General features: G+C 61.1%; 4 protein-coding genes across 4 annotated transcripts; all 4 read right to left on the bottom strand.

The window, feature by feature from the left end:
• Nucleotides 1–493: 493 nt before the first annotated feature.
• Nucleotides 494–1321, bottom strand: LMXM_19_0720 (conserved hypothetical protein; the record flags this gene model as incomplete). The annotated part of the gene is made up of 1 exon (XM_003874201.1): nucleotides 494–1321. The coding sequence occupies one exon, from the start codon at nucleotides 1319–1321 to the stop codon at nucleotides 494–496; it is 828 nt and encodes a 275-aa protein (XP_003874250.1).
• Nucleotides 1322–3380: 2059 nt separating this feature from the next.
• On the bottom strand, nucleotides 3381–4349 carry LMXM_19_0710 (glycosomal malate dehydrogenase; the record flags this gene model as incomplete). Its single annotated transcript, XM_003874200.1, has 1 exon — nucleotides 3381–4349. The coding sequence occupies one exon, from the start codon at nucleotides 4347–4349 to the stop codon at nucleotides 3381–3383; it is 969 nt and encodes a 322-aa protein (XP_003874249.1).
• A 1713-nt stretch (nucleotides 4350–6062) lies between these two features.
• LMXM_19_0700 (putative kinesin) lies at nucleotides 6063–12896 on the bottom strand (the record flags this gene model as incomplete). Its single annotated transcript, XM_003874199.1, has 1 exon — nucleotides 6063–12896. The coding sequence occupies one exon, from the start codon at nucleotides 12894–12896 to the stop codon at nucleotides 6063–6065; it is 6834 nt and encodes a 2277-aa protein (XP_003874248.1).
• A 3824-nt stretch (nucleotides 12897–16720) lies between these two features.
• LMXM_19_0690 (putative kinesin) lies at nucleotides 16721–19825 on the bottom strand (the record flags this gene model as incomplete). Its single annotated transcript, XM_003874198.1, has 1 exon — nucleotides 16721–19825. The coding sequence occupies one exon, from the start codon at nucleotides 19823–19825 to the stop codon at nucleotides 16721–16723; it is 3105 nt and encodes a 1034-aa protein (XP_003874247.1).
• Between the last annotated feature and the right edge of the window lie 99 nt (nucleotides 19826–19924).

Genomic DNA, 19924 nt, shown 5'->3' with positions numbered 1-19924 from the left:
AGTAATACAGGTACACAAGGCAGCCTCTACGCACACGCGCACCGACGAAACGCAGACGCCCGGCCGTTGCACCGAGCACAGAACAATAAAACTCATGAAAAGGTAAGCCCATCAGCCGTGCAGAGCACAGGGACATCGTTGAGCGAGGGGGGGGGGAGGGCGAAGGGGACGGAAATGGAGGCGGCGCACACCCCGTCAAGCTACAAACGAGCACGCAGACACACCAATATTGAAGGGGAACATGAGGAAAGGGTGCCCAGGCCTTCCGTGCTTCCGAGGGCGACAACCCAAGCAACCTCTTCTTCGACACCGGCAAGACCCGAAAGCCTCTGAGCCCCGCCTGCAACGATAGCCAAAAGGTTGATGGCCCTTGCACCAGAAAAGCTCCCCAAGAACTCAGTGCGGAATATGTTGCCCTATCTTGAAGATGCCCCGCAGCATGTCCTTCCCGCCTCGCAGAGTCATCTTCTTTGAGTCGCGCGCTCCACATACCTCAGCGTCGAATACTCGTGGAGCCGGGAGAGCGCTGCTTTCGGCTCGCCAACATCTGCCCTGCACGCACCATGTGCTCCTCCAAGTCCGTCCAACCAGCCTCGTACTGACGGAAGGCGTCTAGCAGCATGTGGTGTTTGTTGTCTATGTCACTCGATAGCGCCGCCAGCGCAGTGCGGGCCCGTTCATCTAGCGCAGAGATCTCTGTGCGCAGGGCAGCTTGGTTGGCGCCCTGCCGCGACAGCTCCGCGTCTACCGCCCGCGCGCTCTCCTCGACGCTGCGGAAATTCTCATCCGTGCGATCACTGAGCTCGTCCAGCATTTGGCGCAGACGCTCTACCCCGCTCTCCCGCTCCATGCGCTCTGCGCGCTGCAGCAACTCTCGCATAGCCTCGTGCATCTGGTGCTCCAAGTCGTGGCGATCCTTGTCAAGATCGCCGAGAGCTTTGCTGATGCTTTTGCGATGCGCCTCCAGCTGGTGGGCGACCTTGTCCATGTCTCCGCCTAGCGTGTTCACCGCATCGCGAACGCTCAAAGCGACACGGTGCGCGTCATCTGCGAGCCGCCCGGCTTGATCGGCATCTCGCCCAGCCCCATTCGCGACGCCCTTTGCATCCTGCACATCTCTCGCCAGCCCATCCACCGCCCTCTCCACGTCGGCGATGCGCGACCGGACGTGGTGCAGCTGCTCAGGACCACCGAGCTCGCCAATAACGGATTCTAGCTGCTTCTGGTGCTCTCGAATCTCTCGCACGTCGTCGACGATGCCGACGAGACGGTCGTTGAGCCGATTTTGCGTCTCCATGAGCTGCTGCTGCTGACGTGCCATACTGACCATTTAAATCATACCTGACCAGCCGTNCNTCTGATACCCGATCAGCGGACGGCTCTGGATAAAGTCGATGGCATCCTCCATGACCACCACTGCGGCAATGACGTGTCGTCCCTCTCGCGACAGCCTCTTTGATTCGTCTATGACGTACCTACCACAGTGTTCACCCTTGTAGATGGTGCGCGCACTCCCACCTCCTCCTCATGCATGTATGTATACGCGTGAAGATACAGCACCGCGTTGAGCGAACGAGGAAGACACACACACACACACACACGCACACGCAGACCCAGACACACACACGCAGCGAGAGAGAGAGAGCACACTAGATAAAATCGGAGAAGAGGCGGCCATAGATGCTGTACATACCCGTGCAACGATCAGGCACAAGGGCAGCGAGAGAGAGACATACGCACCTCCGGTGCTCATGGGTTTCGTTTCTCACGGCCTTTTCGCCATGCGGCGGCCTGGTAGACACAGCGCCTCGACAGAGAGGTGGGGGGGGGTGGGTGGTGGTGCGACCACGTGGCGTTTATATTGAGTGTGCGTCAACCTCGCCTCCCCACACGCCCCCTCCCCCTGCACTCATCTCCTGCCTTCACAAGTCATCAAATAGGTTGCACCCCATACCGCTCATCCAGGCCGCCGTAAACGACGCCTTCAGCGGTAAGGGCACGCGCATCACTGTTTTGTGTGTGTGCTTGTCGGTGGTCGTGGTCGCGCACGTGGCTCGATGAAGGACTGCGTGCAGTAGGCACGTTGCGCTTGTCTTCATACATGCCCACATACACGCTCACACGAACGTACGCATAAGTATGCGGCGCGAGGGGGGGGGGAGTCGCCGTCGCACAGAGAGAGCTGCTTGCATCTTGGTGTTGACCTCGATGGCTGCATCTGCGCATGCGCGTAAGGTCAGGTGTCCATGTTTGCCCCTTCGCGCTTCAGCGCGCCCCCTCTTCGCATTCTCTTTGAGCATGTCCCAGAGGTCATGCACACATGCAAACGTATGCATGAGATTATGGGGGGAGGGGGGAGGGGGACAAGTCTTACATGAAGGTTTTTCTGCTTCATCCACCGCATTCGTTAGCGTGTTGAAGCGGCATGGGTCCCGTCGCCCGTGTGTGTGTGTACGTGCGCGCATGTGAGTGTGCCGCTTCTCTGCGGATTGACGTACTCACGCTTCCTTCACGACACACCTCATCCTTCCTCCCCGGTGCATGGGCCCTCTTTTTTTCTTTAAAACACGCACACGCACATATATATTATATATATATATGCATGTGTACAAAGAATGCACACAACAAGAACGGAGATGAGCTCAGAGCTTACACCCCCGCGGGAGAGGGAGTGAGGGGATGGGAGGGATGGGAGGGAGGGGAGGGGTCGTGCGGCAGGAAGATACAAGCACCAAAGACGCGGCAGAGAGCGACTCGCGTATAAAAGCCAAAAAAAACCAAACCAAACCCAGAAGAAGGAACAAAAAAGCAAGCTGAGCAATCGCGGCAGGAGCTTCTGCGTATGCATCAATATATATATATATATATAGATGTATACATATACATACATATACATATATATATATACATACATATACATACATATACATGTGTGTGTCCATACACTCCGTCACGTCCATCCTCCTCCTTGCCCTCCCTTCTTAGATAGTTCAATACACAGAAGCGTTTTTTTTTTGATCGGTGCCCCACCGCCACAGCACCGCGCAGGCAAAAATAAGGAACCCTCTTCTCCCCCTCTTCCCCCCAAAAAAGGACTGGAGGAGGAGGAGGAAGGGGGGGGGGTAGCCGCCCACACTGCTGACATCCTCGATGCCTATCGGTGCACGCCCCTCCCCCTTCCCCTTCCCTCAGCCAGTCGCACACTTGATATCAACATGCTGTCGCATACTTCAAGTCCTTCGTGTTTATAGGGCCGAAGGGGGAGAAGAGGGAAGCGGGAGGGGAATGGCGATGGCGAACGACGTCGCGCGGCATCCGCCAGCGCGAAGCGGGGTATCGAGGTGCTCCCCATTTCCGTTTACAGAAGAAACACCGAAGGGTTACAGGTTTGAGCGCGCGAATTCGTTGCCCTTCGCGATATTCTTCTTGATCACTGGCAGTGCCTCCTTCAGCAGCTTTTCCTCTGTCGAGTGCAGCGGACCAATCGGCAGGCGCTTCTCGATTCCATTCACGCCCAGCACCACTGGGATCGCGAGGAACGGCGTTTCCTGCTGCCCGTCCGTGTCCACGTATGCGTACATCAGCGGCTTACCAGTGCCGGTCAGGCCCTCCACAACCTTCAGCACGAACCGCGCGCCAGCCTCTGCCATCGACAGCGTTGCAGACCCGCGCCCCGCCTTCGCCTTTACCACCTCTGTGCCTGCAACCTGCACGCGCTTTATGATCTTGTCCAGCATCGCCTGCTCCGGCAACGGTCCCAACAGCTGGTGGAACAGCGGCACAATCGTTGTGTCGCTGTGCCCGCCAACAACTGGCACCTGCCTCACCACTAAAGGCTTGCGCGCCTCGTTGATGAAGCACGTCGCGCGCAGTCCGTCCAGCAGCGACACACCAAGCAGCCGGTTTCTGTCGTATACGCCAAGGCTCTTCAGCGCCTCTGCCGCGATCGCGACCGTGCTGTTCACAGGGTTCGTCACAATGCAGAACACCGCCTTTGGGCTCGACGACGCGCACGTCAGCACAAGGTCCAGGACGATACCAGCGTTGATCTTGAACAGATCGTCGCGCGTCATGCCCGGCTTCCGTGGCACGCCAGCCACCATCACAAACACATCCACGCCCTTCGCAAGCTCCGCCAGCGCAGGGTCGCGCTTCTGGCCAATCTTGCCCGCCGCAAACTTCACCTGCACACCGGCGTTGTCCACGTGGGACAGGTCCGCTGCGACGCCGGCAGCGCCCACAACGTCAAACAGCGACAACGTGCTCCCGTGCGGCAGCTGGCGCACCAGCAGCAGTGACAGCGGCTGCCCAATGCCGCCGGCAGCACCAACAACGCACACGTTCACCATTTTCGTCGACGGCGAGAGGATGTGAGAGAAGAGGAGGTAATCAGCCTGTGAGGCCTCGATGGGGTATAGGAGGATAATGTAGGCTCGACGGGTGTGGTCGTGATGGTGGTGATGTTGGCGTTGTAAGAGGGGTGGGGTGGGGGAGGGGCCGGAGAGCAGGGCAACTAGCGAGTTCAGATACAGGCGAGATGGGGCGCGAAAGGAGAACCTTGTGGGGGTGTCCGCGGTCGAGAAAGGTTGTGTACACACACACACACAGAAGACCCGCAAGGAGATTCCGCGAGGGCAAGGGGGAAGATGAAGGGGGAGGAGGAACAGTGGTGCTGCCCTGTGGGAAGGGGCGGCGCAGTCAACACATATGCCTCTCAAGACACATCTGGGTGAACCACATGGCCACGCGCGCGTTGCAGGTAAGCTGCACTCACAACCAGCATATGGGGATGCGCGGGTGGTGGTGTCCGTGCCAGGAGCACGTTGCCATACCTGACCGGCACGGAGAGAGAGGAGTGGGGCGGGTGACTTGTGCAGCAGCGCTGCTCTCAGGTGCATTACCAAGCACACCAAAATGCCAAAAGCGTGACGACACTGACAACGACAACACACGCGAAAGCGGAGCCGCGCTGGCCCACGCCAGCACAACAACGTGTGCAGGCTTCAGCCGCCGGCGGCGTAAATGACACCGAGGAACGGGATCGAGTTGTGAGGAAGGCAAGGCGAGGAGTGGCAGGTGTGCGGGGGGGGGGTGGAGAGCGCCATACAGAAATGGGGTTTCTCGAGGCCACATCACACCCATGCCATACGCAGGAGGGCCGCGACCGGGTGAGGTAAGAATCCGTAATAAGGGGATGCTTTACTTCACGGTGCCCCCATTCTCTGCCACACAAGACGAGGTCCACTCGACGCTCGGCCTGTCACAGGCCCAATCGCATGCTGCCGAGCAGCGCTGGGCACACGCGTGACAGCAATGCACCGACTCAGTCACCAGCGCACGGCCTCTGTCTCCAAGTCCGTCCCACCCACCCACCCCCCGCCTCGCAGGCCGCACACCGGTAGGCAGTGAGAGTCGGGGGTGGGTGGGTGGGTGGAAGACGCTCGAGTCGCGCTGACACGTTGCCGGGCATATGGATGGCGCAAACGGGCTCGCTGTCGCAGGTTGCTCCAAGGCGGCGCCATGCAGAGCTCGGCCGCCGACATCGGTAGCGAGGAATCGCTCTGACCTCGCTGCGTCGTAGGCACTGGCCCCTGCCAGCACCAGAAGTGCCTCGGCATGGGCAGGGATGGGGAAGAAGAAGGTGTGTGTGTGTGCACTGCACCCTTGACACCCCCCTCACACCCTGAGGTGTGTTCCCCATACCACCAGGAAAACCTACACAAGAAAAGCAAAGATAGGCCTCGTGGAAGAAAATGCAGCATCGTGGAGCAGGGGCAAGCCCCTCCAGCCGCGGATCTGCGCGGGCGCGCATGCGTGCCTAACCGTGTTTCGCCCGCTCTCCTTCGAACACCGTACGGCGGGCCAGCCTCCCCAATCCCGTCCAAGTCGTTGGACAGAGGGGCGACAAGAAAGCGAAGGGAAGTCGCGGGGCAGACGGCCAAATGCGGGTAACAACAAAGTACATGCCTCCTCCACCACAGCGAGGCACACACAGTCCTGCTAGAGTGGGTGAGGCGCGGAGGACACAAACGTAGCTGGACAAAGGGCTGGCCCGCTCCCGCTTACTTCCGCCCCAGCGCGATGTTCGGAGCGCGGCTGCCCAGTCGCGTGGGCAATGTCGGCTCTTGTTCACTTGCATCAGGCGGAATGACCGCATTTTGCACGGGGGTGCGCGACGCAGATGACACCCCAGCACTAGCACTCATCGACACTGCCCCAGCGGTGCTACTCTTTCCAAAGAAGAGCGACGACGGCATTATCGAGGAAGGGCGGTGTGCGTTCATGCTGTATAGGTTGCCGCTGTTGTTGCGCCGAAGCGGGGTCGTAGCGGTGCAGCGATCGTTCGAGAAGGGACGCGGCAGCTGTTGTGAAAGGCCGTGGGAACCGTCAGTCCCTATGCCACTGCCAAGAGGTGCGGTGGAGCTGGACGGCGCCACCGCGCTGCTGTTGCGACGCGAGAAGAGCGAGCTTAAAATGGTGCTGAAGCCACCGCCGCCGACCGCGGCAGCGGAGCCGCCGGCGCCCGAAAAGGAGGTGTTGTTCGAAGTAGCGACGCCTGTCCCACTGCCGGCAAGAGCGAGCGCGGCTGAGCTGCCGACAGCACCGGCGGCGCTGTCGCGTTCCACCACTTCAGCCTCACACAGGTCCAGACTGACGCGAAACTCCAGGTCTTCGCGCAGCTGCTGAAGCTGCTTCCCCTGCTTCTCGATGATGCTGCGCAGCGTTTCCTCTGTCTGCTGTGCCTTACTCACCAGTGCCTCGCGTTCGCGTTCCATAGCCCGGAACTGAGTCTCCATCTCAGTGACAGTGTCTACCTGCTGCGCCACTAGCGCCTCCTCATGCTGCTCGATGAGAGCAGCCCGCGCCTTCTCCATGTCTGCGCACTTCGAGTGCAACGCAGATACCTCTGCCCGCAGCTGCTCCACGGTCGCGACGGCGTTGGCAAGAGCAGCTCCCTGCGTCCCCAGCTCTTCATGGCGCTGCTGCGATATCTTCTCCACGTCTGCAAGGTGCGCACGGGTGCTCTCCACCCTCTCAATGGCCTCGGCGAGCTCCGTCAACACCGCCGTCTTCTCCGCGACGAGCTGGGTAAGGGAAGCCTTTGTCTGCTCCAACGTCGTCTCCAACTCCGCGGCAGCTGCTTCGCTAGCCGCCTGCTGCGCCGCGGTGTCTGCCAAGTTGCGGCGGAGTTCGGCGTTCGCCTGCTTTTCCGCCTCCACTTGCTTGCCTACGTAGTTCTGGGTCTCCACCAACTGCTGTACCTGACGACGAGTGTCTCGGAGGTCCCCCTGGAGCTGTTGTGTGAGGACCTTCTGCGCATCGAGCTGCATCTGTACCGCCTCCAGTTCTCTTGCCTTGGCCGCTGTGAGGGTATCGAGTTTCTGTTGATGCTCAGCTTCCATGGAGCGACGGAGCGCATCAAGTGACTGGGTGTGGGCCGTTTCTACCTCAGCTCTTTGTATAACCCCTCGTCTCCTCGCCTCCTCTGCTCTCGTAAGCTTCCTCTGAGTCTCCAGCAGCTTCTGCTTGATGGCGGTGACCTCCTCCACCTTGGCCCGTTGATGCTCTGCAATGGCGTCGTTGAGCTGTTGAACGGCAGCCTCGTGCGCGGCTGCCGCTGCGGCACTCGCTTGATGAACACTTTGCAGCTCAGCTTGCAGAGCAGACACAGCTTTGGCGTGCTCACCGGCCTGCTGCTCACGGCGCACCGCTTCCGAGGTGCGTGACTCCTCCACCTCGCCCAACCGAATGCGCATCTCGATGACAGTGGCTTCCAGGGCGTCTACCGCGGCCGTGTGCGCCTTCACCGCGGCGTCCACCTCGGCGTGTCGCTGCGCTTCCGCCTCCTGGCGAATGGATTCCATCTCGGCTTTGTTCGATGCGGCCTGCTGTTGCCACCTGGCCTCCCACCCGCGCAGCTCCTCCGCGTGCGCCGCAGCTGTGTCGGCCGCTTCCGCCTGCTGACGTTGCAAATCCCGCCTTGCAGCCTGAATCGCGTTATCGTGCGCCGCGGACTGCTCGACGAAGCGCTGAGCCTGCGCCTTTTCCGCCTCCTCAGACTTGGCGAGCGCCGCCTGCAGCGAGGCAACCTTATCGAGGGCAGCGGCGAGAGCTGTTTTGTGATCTTCCGACGCATACTGGGCCTTCGCCTTTTCGCTTCTAAGCGCTGCGGCCGCTTCGGCCAGCTGCGCTGCAGCTGCACACTGTTGCTCGCGAAGGCGCTCTTGCAGCTCTGCCACGTGGGCCGAGTGCGCCGCCTCTGTTGCATCGGCTCTTGATGCCAAGCAGGCGATTTCCGCCCGAAGCTTGGCCTCCGTCTGCTCGTGCGCTGCCGCCTTTTCGACGCTCCGTTCGATATGCGCCGTTCGAGCCTTCTCAGAGGCCTCCAGTTCGGCTCTAGTGCAGTCCAACTCACGCTGAAGGATCTGCTGCACCGCTGTCGCATCAGCCTCGCGTTGCTGCGCACTCTGGTGGGCCTGCTCGAGCTGCTGTTTGAGACTGCTGATGGTTTCTGAGGTTTCCAGATGATGCGCCGAGAACTTGTCCTCAGCCTTGAGCAACTCCTCTTTGTGGCTCTTCGCTGCAGCTGCCTTGGCGGCCTGTTCCTCTGCCACTTGTTGCCGCAGGTCCGCCAACGCGGCGTCGTGCTCCGCAGCCCGCTCAATGGATCGCTGGATCTGGTGCCGACGTGCCTCCTCGGACTTGTGGAGCTGGGTGCGAATCGTCTCCATCTCCTCCGTGAGTGTTCTCAGCGTATTCTCGGAATCCCTCTCCGCGACAGCCAAGCGAGTTTGCAGCTCCGTCACCTGAGCGGCCAGAGAATCGGCGTTCGACTGCACTTCCTGTGTAAGTCGCGCCTGTGTACTCCGCATCTCGCGCAGCTGCTCTTCATGCGCCTTTGCCGCTGCGGTATGGGCTGTCTGCGCCGACTCGAGCTCAGCGCGGAGGTCGGCCAGAGCAGTTTCCTGAGCCGCTGCCGACGCGGCAGCGCGCTTGCGCTCCCTGCAGAGCGTTTCCTCGGCGACCGCCAGTCTTGACTGCAGCCCCGCCAGTTGCTGTGTAAGAGATGCGCTGATTTCCTCGCGTTGCTTCCGCTGCGTCTGCAGCTCCTCTGCCAGCTTTGCCGCAAGGGCGGCATGCTCATGTGCTGCGGTCTCCGCCGCCGCTCTCTCCTTGTCCAGGTCTCTGCGAAGCAGCTGCGCTGCTTTCTCGTGGTCGGCGGCCTGTGCCATGGCGCGCTCAACTTTGACTTGAAGGGCTTCGGTGGACGCGTTGTGCTCCGCCTGCGCCGCTGTGAGTTGCTCTTCCAGCACCGAGAGCGCCTTGGCAGATGTACGACTATCCCGGTCGAGCTGCAGGCGAGCCGCCGCCAGCTCCTGCTCAAGGGCAGAAACACGAGAGGCGAACGCCTCCTCTTGCTGCGTGAGCCTCTGCTCCAGCGCCGCCCGTTCACCACGATGAGCTTCTTCAGCAGTCGTGGCGGCCTTTTTGCTCGACTCGAGCTGCGCCTGCAGCCCCGCGAGAGCGGCCTCATGCTCGCTTGCCTGCTGCAGCCCCCGCAGCACCTGCGCCCTGCGCGCTTCTTCAGAGTTGTGCAACCTATCCTCTGCCTGTTGAATCTGTGTCTGCAGCGATGCCACAACTGTGGCATGTTGCTCCTGTTCCGCTCTCATCGTAGATTCCCCCTGTTGCTTTTCTCTAGCGTGCGCGGCTTTCAAGGAGGCCGCGGCCTCCTCCGCAGCGGCTACGGCGTGCCTCTGATCCGTCAGCTCCGCTTCCAGGTGCTGCAAGGTAGTCTTGCTGCGTTCCTGCTCTTGGCATAGCCGTCCTTCCAGATCGGAAACCTGCTCTCGTAGGTGCGTCTCCCTCCCCCTCTGCTGCGTCGCGGCATCCTCAAGCTCGGAGATGCGCTCGCGCAGCGCGTTAGCCTTCTCCTGCGCGGCGCGCATCTCCTCCAGCTCCTGACGCAGGGTGCTGACGATGCTTTCGCTTGTGCTGTGGGCCTCCGACAACGCTGCGAGCTCTGCAGCGTGCCGGCGCTCCGCGGCGGCCATCTTCGCCGCTCCCACCTGAGAGAGCTGCCAGACCTGCATCACGTGCTGCCATGCCGATGCCTCCTGCTGCTGCACATCACCGCGCCACCTCTCTTCGTCGTAAACGGTCTGCGCAACATACGCATACGAGAACAGCGGCTGCGCCTCTCCCGGGGCCGTCAGCGACTGGCGCAGATCCTTGTTGTTCTGGCGCTCGTCCTTGAGTGCGCGCTTCAGCTCCTGCACCTCCTCCTGCAGCCGTCGCGTTGCCTCGGTGTGCTGGTCGTGCAAGCACTTCTCCACCGTGCGCAGCGTGTCCTGTTCACTCTTCAGCTCGCTCTTTAGCCGTTTCACCTCAAGCTGACTCTTGCGAAAGGCGTCGCTGCGCTCCTGCATCTGAGACACAAGCCGCTGCTTGTCCTCCTCGAGCTGCGCTCGAAGCTGTGAAATCTCGTTGAGCCATTCCGAGTCGCGGCGATGCGGAGACCCCGGCTGCGCTGCGCCGGCCTTCGCCTTCTTTGTCTTCTTCCCAGCAACCTTGCCGAACTCATTCGCGTTCATCATGAGGCTCATCGGCGCTATGCCGGTGGTGGTCGCTGCAGACACCGTCTCGCCGGACTTCCCCGAGGTCGGCCGTGGTGACAAGGCGTAGAGGTCGGATGTGAGTGCGGAGCCGGCCTGCATCCGAGCAGCCTGCTGCTGTAGCTGATGCTGTAACTCACTGATGCGCTTATCCTTTTCCTGCATCTCCTTATCCCGCTTCTTGGCAGTGTCGTGCGCTTCCTTGGAGTCGCTGAGCAGCTGTCCGTACTTTCTTTCCAGTGTCTTGAGACGCTCCATCGTGTCGCGCAGCTCCTGCTCGGTCTGCAGATGCAGCAGATTCTCAGCCTCCAGGCGACGCACGTTCGACTTGGCCTTCGCCAGCTCCTTCGCCGTGCCCGCAGCGCCGGCGTTGCCCGCCTTAAGGGTCGAGGGCAGCGTCGACGAGGTGTGCCGGGCGGCGCAGATGGCTGCAAGCTCGCTCGACTTCTGCTCCAGCTGGTTGCGTGTTTCGTTCAGCTCCTCCTCCAATGCAGCGATGCGCTCTTGCAGGACCTCGACGTCGTCATCGTTGTCCACGGCCTTGCCCTCAGCGCTCAACCGTGCTTTGAGTCGCTGCACCTCGGCGGTGAGCAGCTTGATCTGCCGCACCTGCGGGTCCTCGTTGATGACCACCTTAGTGACTATCTGCTTCGCCCGACTTGCGTATCGCAGCGTCTGGCACGCCTCATCGAAGTTGGATGAGTGCGGTGACACTGTCGCTACCATGGTCGTCTTGCTGTTCCCACCGAGCGAGTCCATGAGCAGCCAGGTGAGGACAGAGTCGCGGTACGGGCAGAAGACGTTGCGCTTGCCAGATGACTTGTCGGCAAGAGCGTCAATGACGCGGCCGAGAACCGTCAGGGATGAGTTGATCACGACGCCCTCCTTGAACTGGTCCCCCTCCACGTTGTGCGCTCCCGTCCGCTCCGACCCGGCGAGGTCGACGAGGTTCACCTTACTCGACACCTTCGCGGAGGCGCTGTCGTCGCCGGCGATGCGCATCTGCACGAGGTGCAGCACGAAGATGGCGTGACTGCGACTACTTCGATCATTCATGGCCGTCGAGGCTGTGTGCCGGCGCAGGCTGCCGTGCCGCAGGAGCCGAAAGACTTCTCCCTCGTCGTCCACGTGCTTCTTCGTCAAATTCTCCACATACGGACCAGCAGACTTGCTGTGTCGCACGCGCAACTCTGCGTTGCCGCTGCCGTTGACGCCAGAGGCGCCACCGCCGCTGCTCAGGAGGTCCATGACTTTCTCGCGGTAGATCTCATAGTACTCCACCTCGACGCGGAAGGAGTGGCTGCTGTCCTGCTCGCGCTTCTGGTGCAGCTCCGCGAAAAGCTCGCGCACAAGACGCGGCACAATGCCCTGAAGGCCCTCCTCCTCGCCAAGATAGACAACGTTACTGTCGCGGCGGCTGCCGCGTTGGGACCGCTGCAGCGGCACATCCGAGCTCGCCGACAGGCTGCAATCCATCGGCAATAGTGCATCCCCCGCCATCGGCACGGTGTCCCGGTGGCCACCACTGCAGGGTGTACGCACATGCGCGCGAGGTGTCGCGGAGAGAAAAGACTGGAAGCGCGAGTCTGTAACATCGTCGGCGCTCGCTTCCGGCGTCCAGCGCAGATGGCCGTTGTACGCGGTGGCGGCGCGGCGGAATTTCTTGGCGGGGGTCACAGTTCTCATCTGTGCAGGCGTGCCACTGACGGTTGCACCAAACACTCCTGGCGGGCCCATCATCGTGTACGTCTTTCCGCTGCCAGTCTGACCGTAGGCGAAGACGCAGCCATTGTAGCCGGCTAGCGCGTTGAGCAGCACCGGCCGTCCGACGTGGCCGTAGATGGAGGCCTGATCACGTTTCAAGCATTCTAGCAAGATGGGGTTGATGGAGCCCTCCGTACTGACCTCCTCCAGCGCTGTCAAGGCGGTCGGCGCCATGGCCCCATCCTTTTCGTTGCCCAGCAGAAGCCGCTGCGCCTCTGCGGCCACGCACGCGGTGGCGCCATTGAAGCAGCGGTCGAACACATACGTCGTCTTCGGCTGGTAGCCTTTACTCGGGTCCAGCGTGGTAATATGAGATGGGTGCTCGTCGCTGACGGTGACGATCGTCCTCGACTCGGCATCGCTTTTGCCGCGCTCGGCCGCGGTGAGGGGGCGCACGCGCACAAACACCTTCGTCGCACTGGTTTCATTGCCAAGGAGTGACTTCGGCGAAGCTGTCGACGCGGACAGCGTCGTGTTCGTGGACGATGCGCCCTCGCCGTCCATGCTGCTCTGCATCGACACCGGGAACACGTCGGCTGCGCAGAGAAAGACCGAGACAAGAGAAGAGAGAGCACGCGCTCGCCACGGCGGTGTTAGTGTTAGCGGTGGTGGTGGGGCAACAGACAAAGAAAATGTCGGCACTGCCAAACGGTCAAGAGACAGAGAGGGGGAGAGATGGCGACTCTAAGGGGTGGCGGTGCGTGTGTGCGTGTGTGCGAGAAGGGAGACGCACTGAGGGATGGTGATGGTGATGGTGGTGGTGGTGGGGAGGGGGAGTTGGGGGAGTGGAAGAAGGCGCAAAAAAACAAATCAACAATCGAAAAGGACACAATCTAGAAGAAGAAGCGAGTAACAGACAAGGGCAAGTGACGGAGATGTTGCTGCAAGCGCGCACGCACACACAACAGACAACACACAACACCCACGCGGGGGGGGGAGAAAAAAGGGAAGGGGGAGACCACTTGGCGCAGCTCCACAGTGCAAAAAAACAAAAGAACAAAGGGCCGCTCAGAGGGAGAGAGGGATGAATCTCTATGTGGGCAGGTGGGTGGCAGGGATCGGGAGAACGACACACACACACACAACGTGACAAGCAGACGCACCGCCTTCCGACTCGAGCGCAGATGCTTCGAGAGATGGCAACTTTGCCAACGCGGCTGTGAAAGAGCGACTGGACCTCGATCCAGAGAGTGCCCTACTCGTCCGGTGCAGACCTTCACGTATTCGTCTGGATGACCGACTCCTTTGCCTCGTCGTTGCCTCTCGCGAACTACTCTCGCGTGTGGGTACTTAGTGGGTTTTCTTCCTTTGTTCTCTTGTAGGGGTGTAGCGGGTACGTCATCGGAGAGGGCAAGAGAGCGCACCCCAGAGACGACCCCACGCAGAAACTTGAAGGCGAAAGTGTGGAGAAGCGAGAGCAGCCGGGTTATACAGTAGTAGACAGAAGGAAATGGGAGAGGGTTCGCGTGGAAGGACACCTCGACAAAAGCGTGTGCGCGCGAAGGTGGCTCACTCCGTTGGTGGCGGCTTGTGGGGCAGATGCAAGGGAGGGGCAGAGCCTTGCGCGATACAGTCTGCTGGTGCGAAGGGATACTGAGTGCACGCATGCGTTGGCATCGGCTACACCAATCCGATGAGCTCCCTTTCAAGCGCTTCTGGCGATATTGCGTTCTCTTCTTCTGCAGGAGTTGCTCACTCAAGCATCCGGCAGGCGCCACCGCACCCACAGGACAGACAAAGAGAGAGAGAGAGGGACACGGTACTTGCACACAAAGCCGGCTTTACGCTTTATGGTGCATGCGCGATGGAGATGCGGAGGACATGTGCGCACGTACCCATGCTGAACACGTTCGGATGCTTCGTTTTCATGCTTGGGGGCTTCCTGCCAGGAACCGGTCAAGTTGCAAAGAAAAAAATGGGAACATGGGAAGCGAGAGCAGTCGAATGAAGAAGGGGCGGCGGTGGTGGCGGTGGCGGCAGTGATGACAGCGGCAGCCCCGTTCGTAAAACGGACAGATGGAGAGTTAGCAAAACAAGATAACACACATACACACACGCACAACGCACAGCGAGCATCAGAGACATGTGAGCCATATACAGTCCCCAGCAGCAGCAGCAGCGCAACAGCGACACGGGCGCCTTTTCCCCGTTTTCGCTTCTGTACTGTCGTCTCGCGGTCGTCCTCGCCGTCGCGTGAGAAGAGGGTGTCGCGAAGAGAGACAGAGGACGGCGATGAGGCTGCATCGTACGAAGCAGGGAAGAAGGACACAGGAAAAAGGGATGATCACGGGAGGAGAAGGCGGGTGGGGTGGGTGGTGTGTGTGTGGGGGGGGGGCGACGCGTGCACCAACAGAGTGGACGGTCAAACGTGACAAGAAATCAACAACAGACAAGGTACGGGGCCCATACACATCAAGAGGTCACGCTCGCCTGCGCACGCTTTGGAGAACGTGGAGAAAAAGAAATCGATGGGAGGCACATGGCGGCTCCCTACGCACTACGTGAGAGCGCACCCAGATGGCGAACAGGTTACACGTGCATCACTGCACATCAAAGAACGAAAAAGCGGCGCCCTCGAAAAGAGAAGGAATCTTTCTTGCTTTTCTTTGGCGATGTGCTCGTGCTGCGACAGCGTGCCCAGATCCCACCCACGAACACATGTCAGCAGCACAGGCGCAGATCCAGCCACGGCTCACACGCCTCAGCTGCATTCCCCTCCCCCCCACACACACGGCTGCGTTCGGGTCCTCCGATGGCGAACCGTCCTGCCGGCGAATCGGGGCCGCGCGTCCAACGAACTCCTCTTGTCCTTGCCCATTCCGCCTCCGCATGCGTGCTGCGCGCTCAGCATCCGACACACGGACCCGGCTGTAGGCTGGCCCAGGTGCGTGCCGGATGTCCTCAAGCAGGAGGTTGGCCAGCCGCAGCCCAGGGCCCGCTGAGACCCTCTACACCCGATCTGTGTGCCGTGCTGCACAATCTCAGTCGCCTCAAGCCGCGGCACATGCTTCGCCCACGTGCACTGTGCGGGCGGCTGATTCGTATGGATCTCTTTGCGCCCTCTCCGCGCAACACCGGTGCGCTGCTGGCCTCCGCATGCCGCCTTGCCGGGATGTGGCACACCACGCCAGCGGTGACTGGCAGCGCGTGCACACAGCGCTCGCACCTGTGGATCCTCGGGCCTGCTTCAGGACGGCGTTGCTGTCTCGGGTGGGGCGGGGGGGTTCGTTCTCTTCATCAGCCATTTTCGGCGATGTCGTGGGGGAGTGTGTGGGTGGGTGGGTTGCCCACATGTGCCACGACAGTTGGGACGCTGCCACCAAGTTCATGGTGGCAGCGTCACTCCGCCTATCCCTGAACCCGCACGCCTCTGGCAGGCATGGGTGTGTCAAGCCGAAGGGGGTCGTGGCTAAACATCTCCCGGCGCACAGCGAGCTAACAGCTTGTCTTTCTGAAGGGGCACATGGGGGACAGCTATAGATGCCCGACGGTGGAAGCCCCTGCATCGGGAACTGAGGTGCGCGTAATCACGTCAACGCTTTAGACGAGAGGTGCTGTGGGGCTCGAGCGGCCCGGGAATCTCGGGTAGCATACCGGCCACAACTTCGGGTCAGACACCCTCATGGTAAGGGCAGGAGGGTGGTGGAGGCTCTGGCAGGAGTGGGTGAGGGGAAGGGGAGTGGGTGCCACAATTCTAGCGATGCAGTGGACAGCATACCATCTGCACTCCATGTTGTCCCTGCGGGGTCACCCGCCGCCTCACAGAAGCCGCGAAAGGAGAGAGGAAGAAGCTTGGGATGCGCAACAGCAAAGAAAACAGCCATAACACCGACATGCGAGGGCGGGACGACCACACACGACCGGCCACCGTCACCACCGCCGCCACAAGAGATAGACAATGACGAACAAGAGAGAAGCGGCGTGGTGGGTTGGCAGGGAAATGGAAAAAAAAAACAAATTGCGGTGGGTGTGGGTGTGTCCGTGGGGAGGGTGGTGGTGGTGGTCGTCGTCGTCGAGCACAACGAGGTGCAAGCGGAGGCCGAGAAGGGAGACACATACACAACTGAAAGGAGGGGGAGAGGGGGAGGGGTGCGAGGCTGGCCACTTTCGGGTGTGGGGGACGGGACGGGTGACCGACACAGCCCGAAAAGACACAAGCAGTGGCATCCCGCTCACCGGAGAGAGACGTGCCAAGAGCCAACAAACAAATAAAAACGGAAAAGAGCGAGCTAAGACGGAGAGGGGTGTGGCGGCGATGGGGTGACGGAGGGGCGAGCAAGACCGTCGCAGAATGACAAAAAAACCCACAAGACGGATAATGGATGAATGGGTCGATGAGGTTATGGGGAGGGGAGGTCTTCTGGTCGCAGCGAGGTGTCACTGCTACCATCGCTCGCCTTGGCACGGCCGATCCGGTCCTTGATGTCCTGTTCGAACCGCTTCAGGCTACGGTTCTGCTCATCATACGCGCGGCGTGCCTTGGAGATAATCTGACGAATGCGTGCCTCCTGCAGCCGCTCCTTGTCGTCCAGTTCCTTCAGCTTTTCATCAAAGTCGACGCGCTCCATGAAGGCCAGGCCTCGGATGTTCTGCCGAAAGTGCATGTAGTCCTTGTCGTACACAAGCGCGCGCATCTTGTGCAGATCCGCCTCCAGCGCCGACGACTTGTTCTCCCAGCCGGAGAGAACAGCGTTGCTCACGTTCAGGAGCTGCTCCTGCTGCAGCATCAGGTCGCGGATCTGACCCTGGTACTCCTTTTCCATACTGCTCTTCTCGTCGTTCAGCTTGTCCATCGTTCGCTTCGCGTCATCGACCTCGTTGCGCAGCAGCCGCATCTGGCGGTCCTTCTCCATAAGATCCGACTCGCGGCGCAGACGCTCGTTCTCCAGCTGATTATGCAGACGAGCACAGTCGCTATCCTTGCTGCGCTTTAGGAGGTTTATCTCGTCCCTCAGGCGCTCCATCTCGCGCTCGTGCATCGCCTGAAGCTGGCGCACCGCGTCTCCGGACTTGTATCGGTCCCCGATGTCGCCCTCCACTCTGGCGCGCAGCCGCTCGATTTCCTGCTGATACTCGTTGCGCATTCGCTCCTGCGCAAGCTGCACTCGCTGCCGGAGCTCCTCCTTCTCCTTATCGTTGCGCTTGCGCTCCATCTCATTAATCTCGTGGCTGCGTTGCAGGCGCCCCTCCAGCTGCGCGACGGCCTCACGGTGGCGGTCAAGAAGCTGCTGCTGCTGCACTGCGCCCTCGTCCAGGGCTTCCTTCAGCCGCTCGCAGAATCGCTCCGCCTGCGTCGCGAGCTCCTCCTCGTGGAGCCGCTTCGTGTTGCGCAAGTCGTCCTCGCGCTCACTTAGCATCTTCCCCAGCATGGCGGCCGACTCGTTGTTGGCGATGAGAACGCCGTTGCAGGCGCGCAGGAGCAGCGCCTCCTTGTCCTTTACAAGCTCCATAACCGTGTCTATGTTGTCAAAGTGAGACCTCAGACGGCGGTGCAGGGAGACCTCAGTGGCGAGGAGAAGCAGTTGCGCATCCTGCTTCTGTAGCTTTTCCTTCATCACTTTGAGGGCCTCCGGCTCGATCGCCGCACCGCGGTGCTCCAGCTCAGCCTTCAATTCGGCAATGGCTATCTGCGCCTTGTCGAGCTGCTTGCGCATGCTCTCCTCCGCTTTCGCCCTATGCTGATCCTCCTTGGCGCGGGTCGCAGGGTCCAGATAGCCCTCAGCGACGGTCGGGTCCGCAATACCGGCGAACTCCAGCTGCGCCCGGAGACCCGCTATGATGCGCTCCTGATCAGCGCACTTCTTCTCTAATTGGTGGAGTTTCTTCTCCAACCCTTGCACGTACTCGTTCGTGTAGTTGCTGCCACCCGCCTCCTTTAGACGCTGCTCCAGGTCCACCACTTGCTCGCGCAGCTCGCGGATGAGTACCACCTGCGGATCCTCGTTTTTCTTTACCCAGTTAATAATGTTCTTTGCGCGTGACGCATACCGGATCGTCTGTCGCATCTCCTCGTAGTTGATCGAGTGTGGCGAGACGGTGGCAATCATCGAGGTCTGACTGTTGCCGCCGATCGAGTCGCTCAGCACCCACGTCAGGTTCGAATCGCGGTACGGAATGCTGAGGCCCCCTCCCTTGTTCTGCGAGAGGTCCGCCAGACGGTCGATCACGCGCCCCAGCACCGTCAGCGACTGGTTGATCTTCACGCCGTCGTGGAACTCATTGCCCTCGGCTCCGGCCGCGCCGGTGCGCTCAGACCCCGCGAGGTCCACCAGGTTCAGCTTGCTGCGCATCTGGAACGCGTTGTCGGAGTCGTCCATCGACAGCTGCACAATGTTGAAGGTGAGGATGGCGTGGCTGCGGCTGCTGCGGTCGTTGAACTTGGTCGCAGCCGTGTGGCGCTCCTGCATGCCCTTGCGAATCACGCGGGCGACGTCTTCCTCCTTGGACACCACCTTCCACGTCAAGCCTTCGATGAACGGGCCGGAGCTGGGCGAGTTACGGATCCTCAGGTCCGTGTTGCGCTGCGGCCGGATGAGATCGAACACCTTCTCGTTGTAGATCTCGTAGTACGACACCTCCACGCGGTACGTGAAGTCGGAGTCCTTGGCGCGCTTCGCACGGAGGCCGTCGAACAGGTCCGTGCACGCGCGCGGGATGATGCCTTGCAGCTCGTTCGGATCTAGCCCCGTCTTGTCCACCACGTCGTCGCCGTCATCGCTCTCAAACGGCTCCACCGCGCCGTCAAGAGGGGCGCTGTTCTCCATGCTGCTGGCCCCGCAGGCGGTGGACCCTTTGCGAGCGCGAATGTCGCTCGTGCTCGGCGCGTAGCCCAGCATCGTGAAGGTCTTGCCGCTACCCGTCTGCCCGTAGGCGAACACGCACCCGTTGTATCCGTCGAGGGTGTTGCCCACGATGGGCTTGCCGACGTGCGTGTACACTTGGTCCTGCCCCGCGTACGGAGGGTGGCTCACATTGGCGTCCACCATCACTGGCGCCGAGCCGGCGCCGTCGTAGGCGGCGGTCTCGCCAACGGTCTCCATTCCTTCGGGCTCGAGCCCTGCGCCGGTGCCGCGTCGGACGGAATTCACCACCGGCTGCCCCGTCACCAGCGACTGCGCCCGAGAGCGGCGAGCGGAGTTCATGCCACCGTTGAGGAAGGCGTCGACGCCGTTGCGAATGTCGGTGTGATCGCCCTCAGTGCCGTCCTTTGCGTTCTCAAAGACGGACCAGAAGCAGCGGTTGAAGATATGGGTCGACAGGGGGCGAAAGCCGCGCGCCGGCTCGAGGATGGTGATGACGCTCGGGTTCTCGGCGTCGATGCGCACGGTGCTGTGCGGCGCCACCTTTTGCGCGATTTCACGCTCGCTGAAGGGGCGCACACGGATGTACACCTTCATGGCATTTGCCTTCGTGGCTGCTGGAGACTCATAAGCCTCACTGCGCATCTGGCGTGCACTAATCGACGCCTCGCTGCGGTAGCGCGTTGGCGTGGCACTAATGGAATCGCTCCGTTGGCTGCGTGGGACCGAGACCAGGATGGGGCG

Source organism: Leishmania mexicana, chromosome 19 (assembly GCF_000234665.1).
Source record: "Leishmania mexicana MHOM/GT/2001/U1103 complete genome, chromosome 19".
Classification (NCBI taxonomy): domain Eukaryota; phylum Euglenozoa; class Kinetoplastea; order Trypanosomatida; family Trypanosomatidae; genus Leishmania; species Leishmania mexicana.
Note: the sequence above shows the minus strand (reverse complement) of the source record. Positions and strands in the feature narration are given on the sequence as shown.